The sequence below is a fragment of the Taudactylus pleione genome, unplaced genomic scaffold (assembly GCF_031769625.1).
Source record: "Taudactylus pleione unplaced genomic scaffold, aTauple2 ptg000436l, whole genome shotgun sequence".
Taxonomy (NCBI): Eukaryota; Metazoa; Chordata; class Amphibia; order Anura; family Myobatrachidae; genus Taudactylus; species Taudactylus pleione.
Window position 1 is genome coordinate 10739045 of NW_028284838.1, and position 14762 is coordinate 10753806.

The 14762-nt window shown below is 44.1% G+C and overlaps 1 protein-coding gene across 1 annotated transcript; it reads left to right on the forward strand.

Annotated features, from left to right (window-relative positions):
- The first annotated feature begins 7298 nt into the window (after nucleotides 1-7298).
- On the forward strand, nucleotides 7299-11358 carry LOC148505855 (speedy protein 1-A-like). Its single transcript, XM_088447667.1, has 5 exons — nucleotides 7299-7416; nucleotides 8827-8885; nucleotides 9032-9117; nucleotides 10361-10514; nucleotides 11323-11358. The coding sequence occupies exons 1-5, from the start codon at nucleotides 7299-7301 to the stop codon at nucleotides 11356-11358; spliced, it is 453 nt and encodes a 150-aa protein (XP_088303793.1).
- Nucleotides 11359-14762: the final 3404 nt, after the last annotated feature.

Below are 14762 nucleotides of genomic sequence, written 5' to 3' on the forward strand. Positions count from 1 at the left end.
AAATATACGCTTACCCCTATTTTCATGTACCCCAAATTTGATGGGACCACTTTTAAAAACGAAAAAAAAAAACCTAAGTGCTCTTCTGCATCACTTCTTCAATGTCGGGAAAAATAACCACCTGCTGCATCTATTTAAAAAGCCGACTTTCTTCTGCAGGCAAAAACTGGGGTACCCATAGTGATCCCCGAGGTCTGGACATCTTTAGGGGGGTCCTACAATTATTTCCCGAAAATTCACGTATTTTCCGAGTTCCGCCTGTTCCCGATTTTGCCTACTTTGGAATTGAATAAGGGGAAAAGTCCAGCAGGCGAAAAGTCTGGACTTTTCGCCTCAAATTGAATACGGGCCTATGCTGGTATCCTCCAATATATCAGATACTGGTAACATCAAACAGAAAACTATGGTAATACTCTGCTCAAGTAAAGCAGTCTCTTACTCTCAAGAAATTCTCTTTCCTCCACTCTCTCTGCTCTGATATTCCTATGACAGTGTCAATGGTTTCATCTCTCACTTTCCCAGCGCCTGTTCTCTGCTACTTCAATTTGTTTGTTGACTGTAACCCAGATGGCGATTGCTTGGTTTCTACACAATGTTTTTTTCCTCAAAAATGTGAACAAATTCTGAGCTTGCCGCCAGTCATTAACCTGTTAAATAACTATTAATAAAAGTGGACTCTACAAACGATAAAACCATTTGGCAGCAGTGATTGAGTGATTCTACTTAAACATTATTTTCCATTGTTTTCAAACTCAAAACGCTGCTGGTAAATATGACTTTTACTCAAATGTAAAAGGTCGCATTATGTTTTCACGTAGGTTTTATTCGTTTTGATTATTAATCTATGCTATTACCCATTGAAGGTGACAAAGGTCCGTAAATGTCATCGATTTAAGTTTTCACATGCAAAGCAGTCAATAGAGAAGCGTAGCCTAGCAACCACCGTGACATGGGGAGCAATAAAAACGATGATTACCTGCATCTTATCTCATGCATAAATGACAGCATCATAGAGTATAGTGATGCTGAAATATAAAGGAAATGAACAATTCTCTATTTGCTTCTGCAAGAGCCAAAACCCAATTGCAGGAAGATGAATAACTTATGCTTATTGCCAAACTGAGAAATAGTGAAAATAGCAACAGTTAATATTATCCTACTCTGCAATTATTCATGGAAGTTGATAACTCTGAGTGCAGCGTACTGGGTGACAGCAGCACATAGAGCATCTCTATAGCTTCTACCTTCTCACCCTGGGCCTGATTTAGAGATGGATGCAATGTTGTTGTTTATGCAGTTGAGAGATGTTTTGCTAATGTGCAAAAAGTCCAGAAATCCCTTACTGCGTAAGCACAAACCCAAGTGTCCTATGCTGTTCGCAATTGTGTACGGTATCTCTAGCAATTGAGAAGGGGTTTGCGATCTCTGGGCATATCAGGGTGGAAACTGGAAGGTGACCTAAAGTAAACGCAAAAAGGGTCTGTTTCATGGGCGTGATAGGGGAGTGTCAGGGGCGTGTCTGGGAACGCTGCTTCAGAGGCCATGTTTACTTAGATTTGAGTAAAGTAGCTAGGGTACTGCAAAGGTTGATGGTGTGATCGATGTTGGAGTGTTTACAGTTTCCATCGCAAATGCATGGAGACCATGGAGCCCGAAAGTGGGCATCTCACCGTTCGTACACTCCATGACACTGTGGAGCACAAAGGAAAGCCTAGGATTAGCATTTGCCCGCATCCACTATTGAAAGAGAATCTGCCTTACCAACCATCTCTGAATCAGGTCCACTGGTGGACCTCAGTGGAGTTACTAAAACTATAAGGCGTGATTTAAGTATTTGTGAGGTCCATGTGCCTTCATATGGATTGTAGAATGCATCCAGAAGACAGACTAGGATGTCTGCAGTGCACAGAATATGACACATTGGATTTCTCTATGTGGCAAGGAACAAAAGAGAAACACAGGAGCAATCCAATGACTAGTGTAAGCTAGAGATGAGCGGTTCGGTTTTGGCTCGGATCTTCCTGCCAAGTTCAGATCTCAGAACGAGGGAAAACGTAATCTTTCATGGACAACTCGGTACAGATCCGAGATCCAAAATTGGCAGGAAGAGCAAAGCCACAACTGAACCTCGCATCTCTAGAAGGGCCAGCCCTGGGCATAGGCAACTTAGCTCCAGAGGTGTGCCCAGGGGTTGGCTGCAGGGTCACAGTCTGGGCAAGTACCCCAGTTAACAGAGGTGCTCATCACGGGAGCTGTACCTCAGGCCATCCCACCCATTACGCCGACTACGCAAGCATGTAGAGCGCCAGCCGGCAGAAGGCACCATGAAGCCGCCAGGACGCAATTCAATTCCCGGTGCGGCCACAGACACTGAGTGGAGTAGAGAAATGATAAACCCTGGGTTCATATCTCTACTGTCTGTGGCGTGACCACCCATTAGCCAGACTGACGATCTGTAAATACATCTAATAAATGACCGCCCAATCAGGAATAGATTTACTGACCAGGAGGACTATGGCTTTATTGTAACTCTCCAGCTCCGCCTCCTCTTGCTGTCAGCATGATGTCACGCCAGCACCGCATGATCGTCTGCTTGTGCTTCACCACTGTGCCATTGATGAGGTGCTGCGCACATACTCTCCTTCTAGGATGCCCACATTTTTTTGGAAGTCAAGGTGAGCAGTGATCACCCACCTGTCAGACTGCCTGTCACTGCCTTGGAACCTGGAGGATGTTGCAGTCCTGGGGGGGGTGCATCATATAAAGTGTGTTCATTTAATCAATCAATTTAACAATCAATTAAGGGATAATGTGTGTGTATGTATATATATATATATATATATTATAAGGGCACGACTGTGAAATTCTCCCATAGAGAGTGGGGGGCATGGTGTTATATATATGTATGTAGATCAGAGAGGGTAGCACTCATTCAGTAATAGGCAAAGGGGTGCACGGTCCAATACAAAACATAAAACCACTAACACTTCCTGAAGTAGCAATTGCTCCCCCTAAGTCACATATATTTTCCGTTCCAGCTGCAGTGAGACAAGCAGGCTGAGCTCTATTTGCTGTATGCAGCTGCAGCCAAGGCCGGAGCCGCAATCCGGCTCCCGCTGCCCTCAGGATCGGAGTAGCCGCTGGGGAGATCCCCAGGCATGCTGCTTACCTCCTGGCCACCAGATGGATTTCATGACACACAAACTGCACCGCAGCCTGCAGCCGTGCTGTTATAGGGACCCAGAAGTGGCACTTTTAATAGTCCTAAAGACAGGAATTATGGTATGCATCTGACAAAGTCTTCCACCGCAATCACTGCCTCATGTCACACATACCTCCCAACTGTCCCGCATTCAGCAGGACAGTTATGTTTTTCTGGGACTGTCCTGCTGAATGTCCCGCGGTGGGGGGGAAGTTGGGGGGAGAACACACACTGCTGTTCTGCTATATAGAGTAGCAGAGAGAGACTAGATGCTGTGTGCATGCGCACCAGGGCCGGATTAAGGTTTGAGGGGGCCCTGGGGCAACAACTTTGTGGGGGCCCCTATCAATATAATTGTATATATTTATATATACACATACACCACACACATTTATTTATATACTTACACACACATACATACTGTCACACAGAAAAACACATATATACACCACACATGCATGTGTCACACATACTGTACATTACAAACAAACATACATATATATGCACACACACAAGTCACACACACACACTTACCTTGCACCATCTGCACGGCATGTTGTGGATGGGAAGGGGACCTGGCAGGAAGGCACCATGTTATTAAGCTCCGCCCCCCTTGCGGCTTTGGCCACGATGCGCGGGTCAATCGGAAAGGGCGGAGCCAAATTATACAATTGTAATGGAGATGCATCATACTGGCTCCGCCTCCAGCTGATTAACCCGCGAATCGTGGCATTTTGGTGTGCGAGGTGGGCGGGGTTTAATAATGGTGCTTGCTCTTGTGCAGCTGCTGCTGCTGTGTGGGGGCCCTTTAGGTGTGGGGGCCCCGGGACGACCGCCCCTGTCACCCCCCCATAATGCGGCACTGTGCGCACGGCAGTGCGGGGGGAAGCCTGGGGCAGCCCAGCATCTCGGAATGCTGGGCACGCTCCTTAGTGATGTAAATGGGGTCGTGCCATCAGGTCATGCCCTTTTACTAGCAGGCCATGCCCCTTTTTGGGCGCGCACGCCTCCACCGCGTAGAAGTTCTGGTTCCCTTCACACAAATTTTGGGAGGTATGTGTCACATATTATAATTTTGTGAGGTGTCCCTGAGATATATTATATGTAATTGTAAATGTCACTATTAGTTGCCTTATGTAATGCAGCAAGTGAGCTGTAGTGGCCCTTTAAGCCTGGTGGTCGCCATGGCAACGTCAGTTTGATTTCAAACTGGCCGTGAGCTCTGATGCCTGATGGTGACTGATGGTGACGCATCTGCCTGACCACTGAGGAGCTGCACTACTTGGCTAATTATCTCCATTTATTACTATATTTATCTCTTTTTCTTATCTATTTTTTCATTTCATTATATCACTTTTTATTACACAACTAATAATTAATTTAACATTTGCATATAACATATATATATATTGCTGTTTGGTGGGGTATAATATATGTTTATATTATTAAATTTTTCTAAATTTTCCAGCTAAATAGCTTTTATTTATAATATAGTTTTGCTAATATAAGATTTAAGTAAATTATACAGTGTAAATCAATTTAAAATATTGAGATTTATACTCTATTTGTTGATTTTAAATTTACTTCTTTATGTATTGTAAATTGTTGCCTAAGGCTTTTTTTTAAATAAGTGTCTTCTTTTTGGAGTCGTTCTCTGTTAGGTGCGAGGGAGGACACTAGCAGAGACTTGGACAGCGGGTGAGTGCAATAAGCCAGTCACTGTATAGTAGCTTATAGGGTTATAGGAAGAGTAGTGGAGGGAGTAACGTATGTAAGTGGCTAAGGGGTCTAGTTACTAATCCTTGGATGGAGATAAAGTGAACGCAGATAAAGTACCAGCCAACCAGCTCCTAACTGTCATTTTTCAAACACAGCCTGTGACATGGAAGTTAGGAACTGATTGGCTGGTACTTTATCTCCATCCAAGTCTTAGTAAATAGACCCCATATATATATATATATATATATATCACTAACTAGGGAAATATAGTGCCTGATTCCAAGATTTGTGCAATGCTGATGATAATGCAGATCGAGCATAGATGTTTCACTCGCAAAGTCAGTGCAGGAAGTCAGCGTTTGGGGGAGGTAACTGGGGGTGGCTAGGCAAACACAGGTGTGTCGGGACCTTTAAATTCCTTTTCATGGCCGTGTATAAATTAGCAATTGTGATCTCCTTCGCAGCATGAGAGCTCCCTGCATGTCAGGAGAGCTGCAGTGTGTGAGGCAGGTCAGACGTGACTTACAAGCTGCATGGCTGCCCGATCTGTGTCATGTTACCGATGTTTATGCTGTTGCACTGCGTCATACAGATATGAGGGGGCAGCAGTGGGCGTCCCTATGCTTGGCTGAGCTTTGGAAGGCATTAGCGTATTATAGCAACTGTAATCCATAAGAAATTGCAATTGCATCAGCCTAAATCTCAGAATCAGGCACATAGTGTTAGATTTGGACCTAACCTTGTTATAGATATATATCTAACATTTGTTAGAAAAAAAACATGCCACGGATGTTTGTTTAGTGAGGCTTTTTCTGGCCAGATGATGATGGGTGGGTTTCTGAGTACCGAACAACCCCTCCCCTCTCCCTGGGTGCACCACTGGCATTATAAATATAGTCACACAGAGATAGAGGACACATGATATAATCAGTCTGCTACCCCCTCATTCTCATAGTTACTATAACACATACATGAGGCTGGAGCATGTAGGATTTGGGAGGAAAACATAATGGGCTCTATTTACTACAATCCGCATATTGAATGCGGATTGTAGTGTGATATTACCTAGTGAATTCACATTGCGAATTCAGGCAATATCACAGGGATTTACTATAAATCCCTTGCAGGGACAGAGCTTGCGATAAAGCTCTGTCCCTGCGGATCCCATCCGCACTCTAGTCGCGGTATTTTCAGAAAAAATACCGCGACTAAGAGCCCGCGCATGCGCCGACCGACCACCGCTACTACCCCCCACCGACGCTAAGCCCCCCCCGGCGTTAAGCCCCACCCCCCGCGATCGCGGACCCCCGCGACCCCCCTCTCCCTTCATTACACTTACCTGCACCTCCTGGCCTCTGGTGATCTTCTACGGGCTTCCCGATCAGGAGATCTCCCATACTGCACTGGGGCCCGATCACCTGATGACCGGGCCCCAGTGTACTATGGGAGACCAGCTGACCGGAGAGGAGCCATCACCGGAGGCCCGATCACCGGTACCTGGATTCAGGTAAGTAAAAAAAAAAAAGTTTCATTTTTTTTTCCTTTTTTTACAGTAATCAGCTTGCGGTCTGCTTAGACCACATAGCTGATTACTGGTACCGGCTCCCGCCTCTGCTCTCCCCGTTACAGGGCTTCCCCCGGTATTTTTTTACAATTTATTTTTAGTAACTATGGTCGGATCACATTTCCCATTACAATTATGGGAAATGCGATCTGCTTTACTAAAAATAAGTGATACTTAGGGGTTGGAGTAGAATTTTACTAATTCTACTCCAATTGCCCTATAGTAACTACAGGTAATACTAAAATAATGTGAAAAGGGTGTGAAAACACTCCTTTTCACTTTATTTTAGTAAAAATAATGTTAATAAATAGAGCCCAATATGAGAGAAGTATACAGCTATAAAGTGTTAGTAGGAGGATATTGAAGTTACATCATTACTCTCTTCCCTCTGTGTGTAGTCAGCTAGGTCTGTAGTCCTGCAAATGTAGCTGCATCCCCATTATATAGTGGCAGTTCCCCCAGCAGTATGTAGCCATCATGTGCTAGGAGAACATGTCGCTGCATTTCCACATTATACTATGAATTGCAGGCGTACATTTATGGATGACAGGTCACTTATTTAATTTTTCATTTATGAATAAGGTCCCCATTTAGTAACGAGTTTTATCACCAAAACGAGTGGTAAATGTCACTGTGTATGATAACTGGTGCTCCATTTTTCTAACAGATGACAGTTGGGAGCTGATTGGCTGGAGCACCATTTATCATACACCGTGACATTTATCACGCGTTTTGGTGATAAAACTCATTACTAAATGAGACCCTAAGTATTCAGTATTACATATATAAAAGAGAATCATATATCACCGCAGGATGAGCGCAGAGATGATGGCAGCAAAGAGGAGAAGACTGGACGTCGGTGGAGAGGACCAAGGCCGACAGTTTAACAGACCAACACCAGAGGAGAAAGCGGCCTTCTATGAGCTGCTGGGTATGGCTTATTGCTTTACCATTTATTCAGACCACAAACAACACCTATTGTATAAAAGACCTTACTGTTACAGTGACTTTACTAATCACTGCTGTACAAATGTAGGAACCCCCCTCATACCTGCACCCCCACATCTCAGCCAGAGTGTCCAGCAATGGGGCTAGGGAAAGGTTTATCCTGTTCCTGTGGTCTGTACAAATAGCATTCCCATGTGAGTGTTGTATCTACAGCACACAAGCATCAGGCCCTATAACTCATGGTGGCAGAGTACGCCCATCCCAGCGGAATATGATTTCACCATTAATATGATAAAATTCCCTTGTACAGTTTTTCCTAAAATGACACATTACTACATTTATGGCATAAGGGATAATACTCTATGTGTAACTGTGTAGAAAAATCAATGTCCATTTCATCAAATGAGATTCTGTCATATAAATGAAAGCAAATGTCTGATTGGCTGCTATGGGCAACACCAACTCTTTTTCACAGTTACCTGCAGAAAAGTCTATATTAATATTGCTCACTATGGGCTCTATTTACTACAATCCGCATTTTGAATGCAGATTGTAGAGTGATATTACAGACTGAATTTGCATTGCGAATTCAGCCAATATCACAGGGATTTACTACAAATCCCTTGCAGGGACAGAGCTTGCGATAAAAGTCTGTCCCTGCGAATCCCCTTCGCACACTTATCACAGTATTTCCGCAAAAATTACTGTGATAAGTGCCGATGCATGCGCCGACCGGCCATTGCTAAGCCCCACCCCCCGCGATCGCGACCCCCCTCCCTTATTTACACTTACCTCCGGTGATCGGTGCTCCTGTGATTTCCTCCGTGGCTCCAGTCAGCTAACATCCTGCACTGGGACCCGGACAGGTGATGACCGGGCACCAGTGCAGGCTGGGAGACCAGCTGACCGGAGGGGAGCCATCACCAGAGCCCCGATCACCGGTCCCTGGACTCAGGTAAGTTTTTTATTGTTACTAATTATTATTTATTTATTTTTTACAGTGTATCAGTGTGTGGTCTGTTTAGACCACACGGCTGATCACTGGGGCCAGCTCCGGGCTCTGCCCTGCCCGTTAGAGCGGAGCAGGTGGCGTTATTATTACAGGGTTTCCAACGGTATTTTTTTCACAATTTATTTTTAGTAACTTTGACCAGATTACATTTTCCATTACAATTATGGGAAATGCGTTCTGCTTACTAAAAATAAGTGATAATTAGGGTTTGGAGTACAATTTTATGAATTAAACTCCAACTGCCCTGTAGTAACTTTAGGTGATACTAAAATAATGTGAAAATGGTGTGAAAACACCCCTTTTCACTTTATTTTAGTAAAGATGTTAATAAATAGAGCCCTATTTCATATAAGATGACACCATTACTGCTTCTCATTGCAGAGGAAGATTGCACCAAGAGGTTCTTGGAACTAGATAGCTGCAAGGAAATGTCAGACAAGGTATTTATGTTACTGTTATTTATCTATTACTATTTCCTTATATTCATACTCAGCAGTGTGTAATAGGTGGGAAACAGGACTGCTGAGGTATGTACATACGCATGCATTTCTCCATTCTGACTATATAACTGGTATTTCTATTCTAGTACCTGCTGGCAACTGCGTTGGTGTATTTCCAGAGATCCGGCCTGACTGTCAGCGAATACACCTGGCTCAATTTTTACAGCGCACTGTAAGTATTTCTCTCTGTGATTAGTCAGGTACAGCTGGAGATATATCCCCAAAGAACTTATTAGCCAAGTTATAGATTATTTACTCACAAAAATACTAGTGACTGTCCACATAATAAAGGATACAGGGCCAAATGTAATAGGATGTGATTTGTCGAAATATGCAGTTGGAGTTAAAGTAGAAAGTTTTTAGTAATAACCTATTCCAGGTTGATTTTGCCTTTAAAAGAATTCCTGCTTTAAGTACTGTGACAAAATCAATGAAAAATCTGCACTCTTGCCAAATTGCAGACTATTACATTTATCCCAATGTGTTCAAATGATATATCCCACATTATACAGAAACTATGAATGAGAAACGTTCCGGAGCTCCTGCATGATAGTCAGTGCATTCTGTAGGTGGCGTTGCCTATAGGATTCTTTACACAAAAATCCTCAGAGAGGGAACCAAAGGACGATTGCACAAACTCAGGCCCCCGGTCACACGTGCGCAATAGGACACGTGGGTCATAAACCTAGAAGTCAGCACTTTGCCAGGACAGCTGTACTGTGCATGAAAAGAGCTGTCCTGGGAGGTAAGTAATGATGCATAGTGGTGTTACTAAATATCAGTATGCATAGGATAGGGAGCGTGATGTATCACATAGTATATGCAATACTTGTTACAGCCCATCCTATGAGAGATGTATTAATCCTTCTAATGACTGTAGGAGTGCAGAAGTGGAGAAGTTGCCCATAGCAACCAATGAGCTTGTACTTATCATGTTATGGAGTGTACTTGATAAATGCTAGCTAGAAGCTGATTGGTTGCAATGGACTTCTCCACTCTTTAGAAGGTTTAATACACAATAAAAAAGATTTCTCCCCATCTCTCCCCAATTTGCTGTATAAGAAAAGCACATAGCTGTCAGCACACCGGGCAGTACACTGGGGTATATGTATCACTGAGAGACTGCCAACGGCTGTACCTCTCAGGTTTATCACTGTTTATCATGGCAGTAATGATGTTCTTATCACATTGATTCCTCACTCATTTGTCACAGTGACAGCTGAGCAATACCCAGCCGCCATGGAGGCACCATCCAAAGCTGTAATAGTTACTGACCGATCTAGAGGCCCCCGTTCTCCTCTGAGCATGTACTGGGCCTGGTGCACACATGTATAGATGTGTCCTCATACATCTACTGTAGCTGTAGATGGTTACTATATGGCACAAACCTTACTCCTCATGGTCTGTTTCTATAGGTATCTTGCAAACCAGATGGAGGAGGATCACCAGCACATGGAACGCCAGATTCTCCGCTTCAGACCACTCATCAAGAGGTTCTGGAAGGTGAAGGACGCCCTGTGGCACAGAATGCAGCACAGAACGTTTGTGACTCGGGAAGAACTGGACGAGGTGTGTACCACGCAGGGGCAAACGCAGGATTTTTACATGGGGAATTACACAAACACACACATATATACTGTGTGTATAATACATACACACACATAGATATACACAGAAATACATATATGTACACACACATACTTATGTCACACATACCTTACACACACACCTACTGTATGTCACACATATATAACATTACACACACTTACCTTGCAGCAGATGTGGGTTGTAGACCTGTGATGAGGATGGGACCTGGCAGGCTGGCACCATGTCATTAGGCCCCTCCCTGTAGCGACAAAATGCCACAATTCACGGGTCAATCAGAAGGGGGTGGAGCCAAATTATGCGATTCTAATGGCATGATGTCATATTGGCTCTGCCTTCTCCGAACTGACCTGCAAATCGTGGCATTTTTAGGAATCCCCCCTGTGTGCGCTAGTGACATGGTACAATTAGTGTTGGAGATATGTGTATACAGGTGTGGTGTATGGGAGAGTTGTACAGACCAGCTCCCTTATCAACGATGTACAATATAACATTTCATGTACAGTATCTGAGGAAAAATATTTCATTCCAGTGTAACAAGATGAAGTTCTGGAGCAATTGGGAATAATATATTTATTATTATTTATTTATTAACAGTACCTTATATAGCGCAGCAAATTCAGTTGCGCTTTACAATTTGAATCAACATTAACATTATACTGGGTTGTAAAAGACATACATACATACATACATACATAAAAGACATACATAAGGGTAAGAGGGCCCTGCTCGAAAGTTTACAATCTATACATATTTATTGTGCTTTCTGCAGATTATAGATTCTCTGCATCAGCTGCAATATCATTGAAACATAAAAAAAAATGTTTCAGTACTTTCAGTCCCTGCTAGTTACAGTATGATAATATAGTTACAGTATGCTAATACCCAGATTCATCTCAGGATGATTGTTTCTGGGAAAGCCATTTATATGGCCAATGCTCTACCCACAGGTTATTCAGTGTAGGCTGAAGAGCTGACAGAATTCCACTTACAGATAGGCTGTGCTTCCTTGTTTTATACTCATCTGTGTAAGGTGGGGAATTCTCTGCGTGTGAACTGGGCAACACAATGGCACAGTGGTTAGTACTGTAGTCTTACACCGCTGTTATTAGTTTGATTCCTGACCAGCCCCCTATCTGTGCAGAGTTTGTATGTTCTTTGGTAGCTTGTATGGGGTCTATCCAGGTACTCGTGTTACCCTCTACACTCCAAAAAAGTACTGGTAGTGTAATTGGCTGCCAATGCTGTAAGCTCCGATAGGACAGGGATGATGTGAATGACCAATACTCTCTGTACAGCGCTGCTTAATTGGTGGAGCTATATAAATAAATGATTATAACTAGGAAGAAGATAAAGGCCCTCATTCAGAGCCGCTCGTTAGCGGCAGTACGCTCGTTCCGAGCGATGTTTGCACATCTGCGCATGCGTACGGATTTTAGTACGCATGCGCGAACCAGTCAGTGCGGCCGAAAATCGTTGGTACGCAATATAGCGAGGGCCTGCTATTTTGAGTGACAGAATGAGGCGTATGTGGGTGGTAACAGGGGAAGGTGCTTGAAAATGGGGAGTGTAGATCCGAACGCAGGCGTGCTTAAAGGTCAAAACGGGCGTATTATGGGTGTGCATAATTAATACAGCAGCGTCATTGACCACGTCACTGGGTTATTTTATAGCCAGAACTGCTCGCAAATTTGTGGTAGCAAAAACCGACCACAAGAATAGCGAGCAGTTCATACGCTGGTCGATGTACTCGATTAATCTAATAAATAGCGGACATGACGTATGGTGCGAGCAGCCAGGGGGCGTTTTTAACAAATAAACGAGCGTATGTTTTGCTCGCTCGTTCAGACTTAGAGGTGTGAACAGACTGCAATGTGCGTACGGATCATTTGAATAGCCACCCCTTGTTTTTGAACGAACGACCGCAAATAGCGAACGGCTCTGAATCAGGCCCAAAGTCAGTAAAACAATGAACCTCTACCAACATTGAGGAACGCTAAACAAAACAAAGCTGTCCCTCTGTATATGGGGATCTCTCCAAGGGGCCCATTTATTAATTATCTGGTTTTAATTATAATTTCTTATCATGGCAATAAGAAATGATGTCTCGGGATGCATTAAATACACCTGCAGGGACATGGGCTGTGGTAGGAGTCTGTTCCCAATGATGTCTAAATGTAAAGTTATTGCAATCAGAACCTTCTCCTGATAACTTTTTCTGAAAATGTTTTTATTTTTTTCCCGGGGGATATCCCGCAAATATTCTTTGATAAATAGGTCCCTTATTATATACCAGCATCATGCCCTGAATGTCTATAGGGTAAAACATTGGCTCGCAGGGCTGGGCATATAATCACTGGGGAATAGGTCACACGTGTGTCAGTGAGGTTACATGTAATAGGGAAAATTTTCCTTATTATACATGGTAACAATTTCCCAGCATTTCCCTATAGCCAATAGGAACTATTGCAGAGCACTGGTGCTGAGCTTTTCTAGCTGATAACTCAGGTATCACATTGCTCTGCAGAAGATACTCTTTGTCACCCGGGCATAGACTATCAGTTTTGTCAGCGAGTTTAAGCAAAATGTTGGGGAGTGATGTCTGCGGAGAGAGATTAGCAGTGTTACTGATGTCTGTGATGGGTGTGGTATGGTGGTATGATAGATTTACCATCATAATGTTGTCATTAATCATGTCAGCACAAGAATGTCGACATGGTCATAATGTCAAGATTGGCAATGTAAACAACTGTTTAACAATGTTGACATCATAACAATTGTTATTATGGTGTCGACATTGTAAATGTCAACCTACACTCACTACATCCCGTCTGTGACATATGCTATATCTCAGGCTCTGGTATCAGCAGAAATACTATTATAAAAGACATGTGCAAATAATGTAACACTCTAATTTTGTAGCCAACTGTGTATAAGCCCCAGACAATCATATCTGGCAGTCAGGGGCTCAGATAACAGATTTTGGGCCTCACAAGATGTGTATCTTTATTCTAGAGCATCTAACAAACTGTGAGTTGATATCATATGACCCTCAGGGGTAAATTTACTAAAGTGAGAGTTTTTAGAAGTGAGTTTAAAAAGTGATGAATCTGATTGGTTGCTATGGGCAACATCACTTTTTAAACTCACTTCTAAAAACTCTCTTAGTAAATTTACCCCTCAGAATCACCTGTGCAGCCACATCTGAATTACAGTTATTTTTATACTAGGTGATGCGAGACGACTGTCATCCTGCATGGAGGAGAGAGAGAAAAATCCACCATGGCTGGGCAATAAGAACATATCCTGGGCGTTCAATCCCGGTTTGTGATCTGTGTGACCCTCCTCAGCAGCCCGGAGTCCCCTCCTGCTCACTGCTCTAGAGCTGCTACATCCAGAGGAGGAAGAAACATCCTAAGAGCAATACGGGGAGAAGTAGACTGTGATGGGGAGAGGCAGAGAGTGAAGTGGAGAGGCACAGGGTGGCAGAGGGTGACAAAATGAGTGGCAGAGGATGACAGTGAGAGGTGGAGGGTGGCAGTGGCTGACTGGAGAGGCAGAGGGTGGCAATGCTAGGTAGTGGGTGGATTGGAGAGGCAGTGGGTGTTAGGTGGTGACTGGGGAGGCAGAGGGTGACAGTGAGAGGCAGAGGGTGTTAGTGAGAGGCAGTGGGTATCAGGTGGTGACTGGGGAAATAGTGGGTGGCAGGGGGAGGCTGTGGGTGACAGGGAGAGTCAGTGGTGGGCAGGGAGAGGCAGTGGGGGTAGGAGAACAGGGAGAGGCAGAGGGTGACAGGTAGAGAAAGAGGGTGACAGGTAGAGAGAGTGGCAGGAAGATGTAGAGGATAACAGGGAGAGGTGGAGGGTGGTAGGGAGAGGCTATAAGGAGCAGGGAAAGGGTGACAGGCAATGGCAGTGGGTGACAGGTAGAGAGAGTGGCAGGAAGATGTAGAGGATAACCGTGAGAGTAAGAGGGTGGCAGGGAGAGTCAGTGGGTGACAGGGAGAGGTGGAGGGTGGTAGGGAGAGGCTATAAGGAGCAGGGAAAGGGTGACAGGCAATGGCAGTGGGTGACATGGAGAGGTAGAGGGTGGCAGGGAGAGTCAGTGGGTGACAGGGAGAGGTAGAGGGTGACAGGGAGAAGCAGTGGGTGATTACTATGTCTTTGTTGTCTTGTGTGTCTTGTTCCCCCTTGTCTACCCTACTCGGGGACT

Excerpts from the sequence above, each read along its gene's own strand:
- LOC148505855 (XM_088447667.1), top strand. The coding sequence starts at position 7,299 with ATGAGCGCAGAGATGATGGCAGCAAAGAGGAGAAGACTGGACGTCGGT. Across the intron at positions 7,417-8,826 it reads GGCCTTCTATGAGCTGCTGG|AGGAAGATTGCACCAAGAGG; the intron begins GTATGGCTTATT and ends TTCTCATTGCAG. Across the intron at positions 8,886-9,031 it reads GCAAGGAAATGTCAGACAAG|TACCTGCTGGCAACTGCGTT; the intron begins GTATTTATGTTA and ends TTTCTATTCTAG.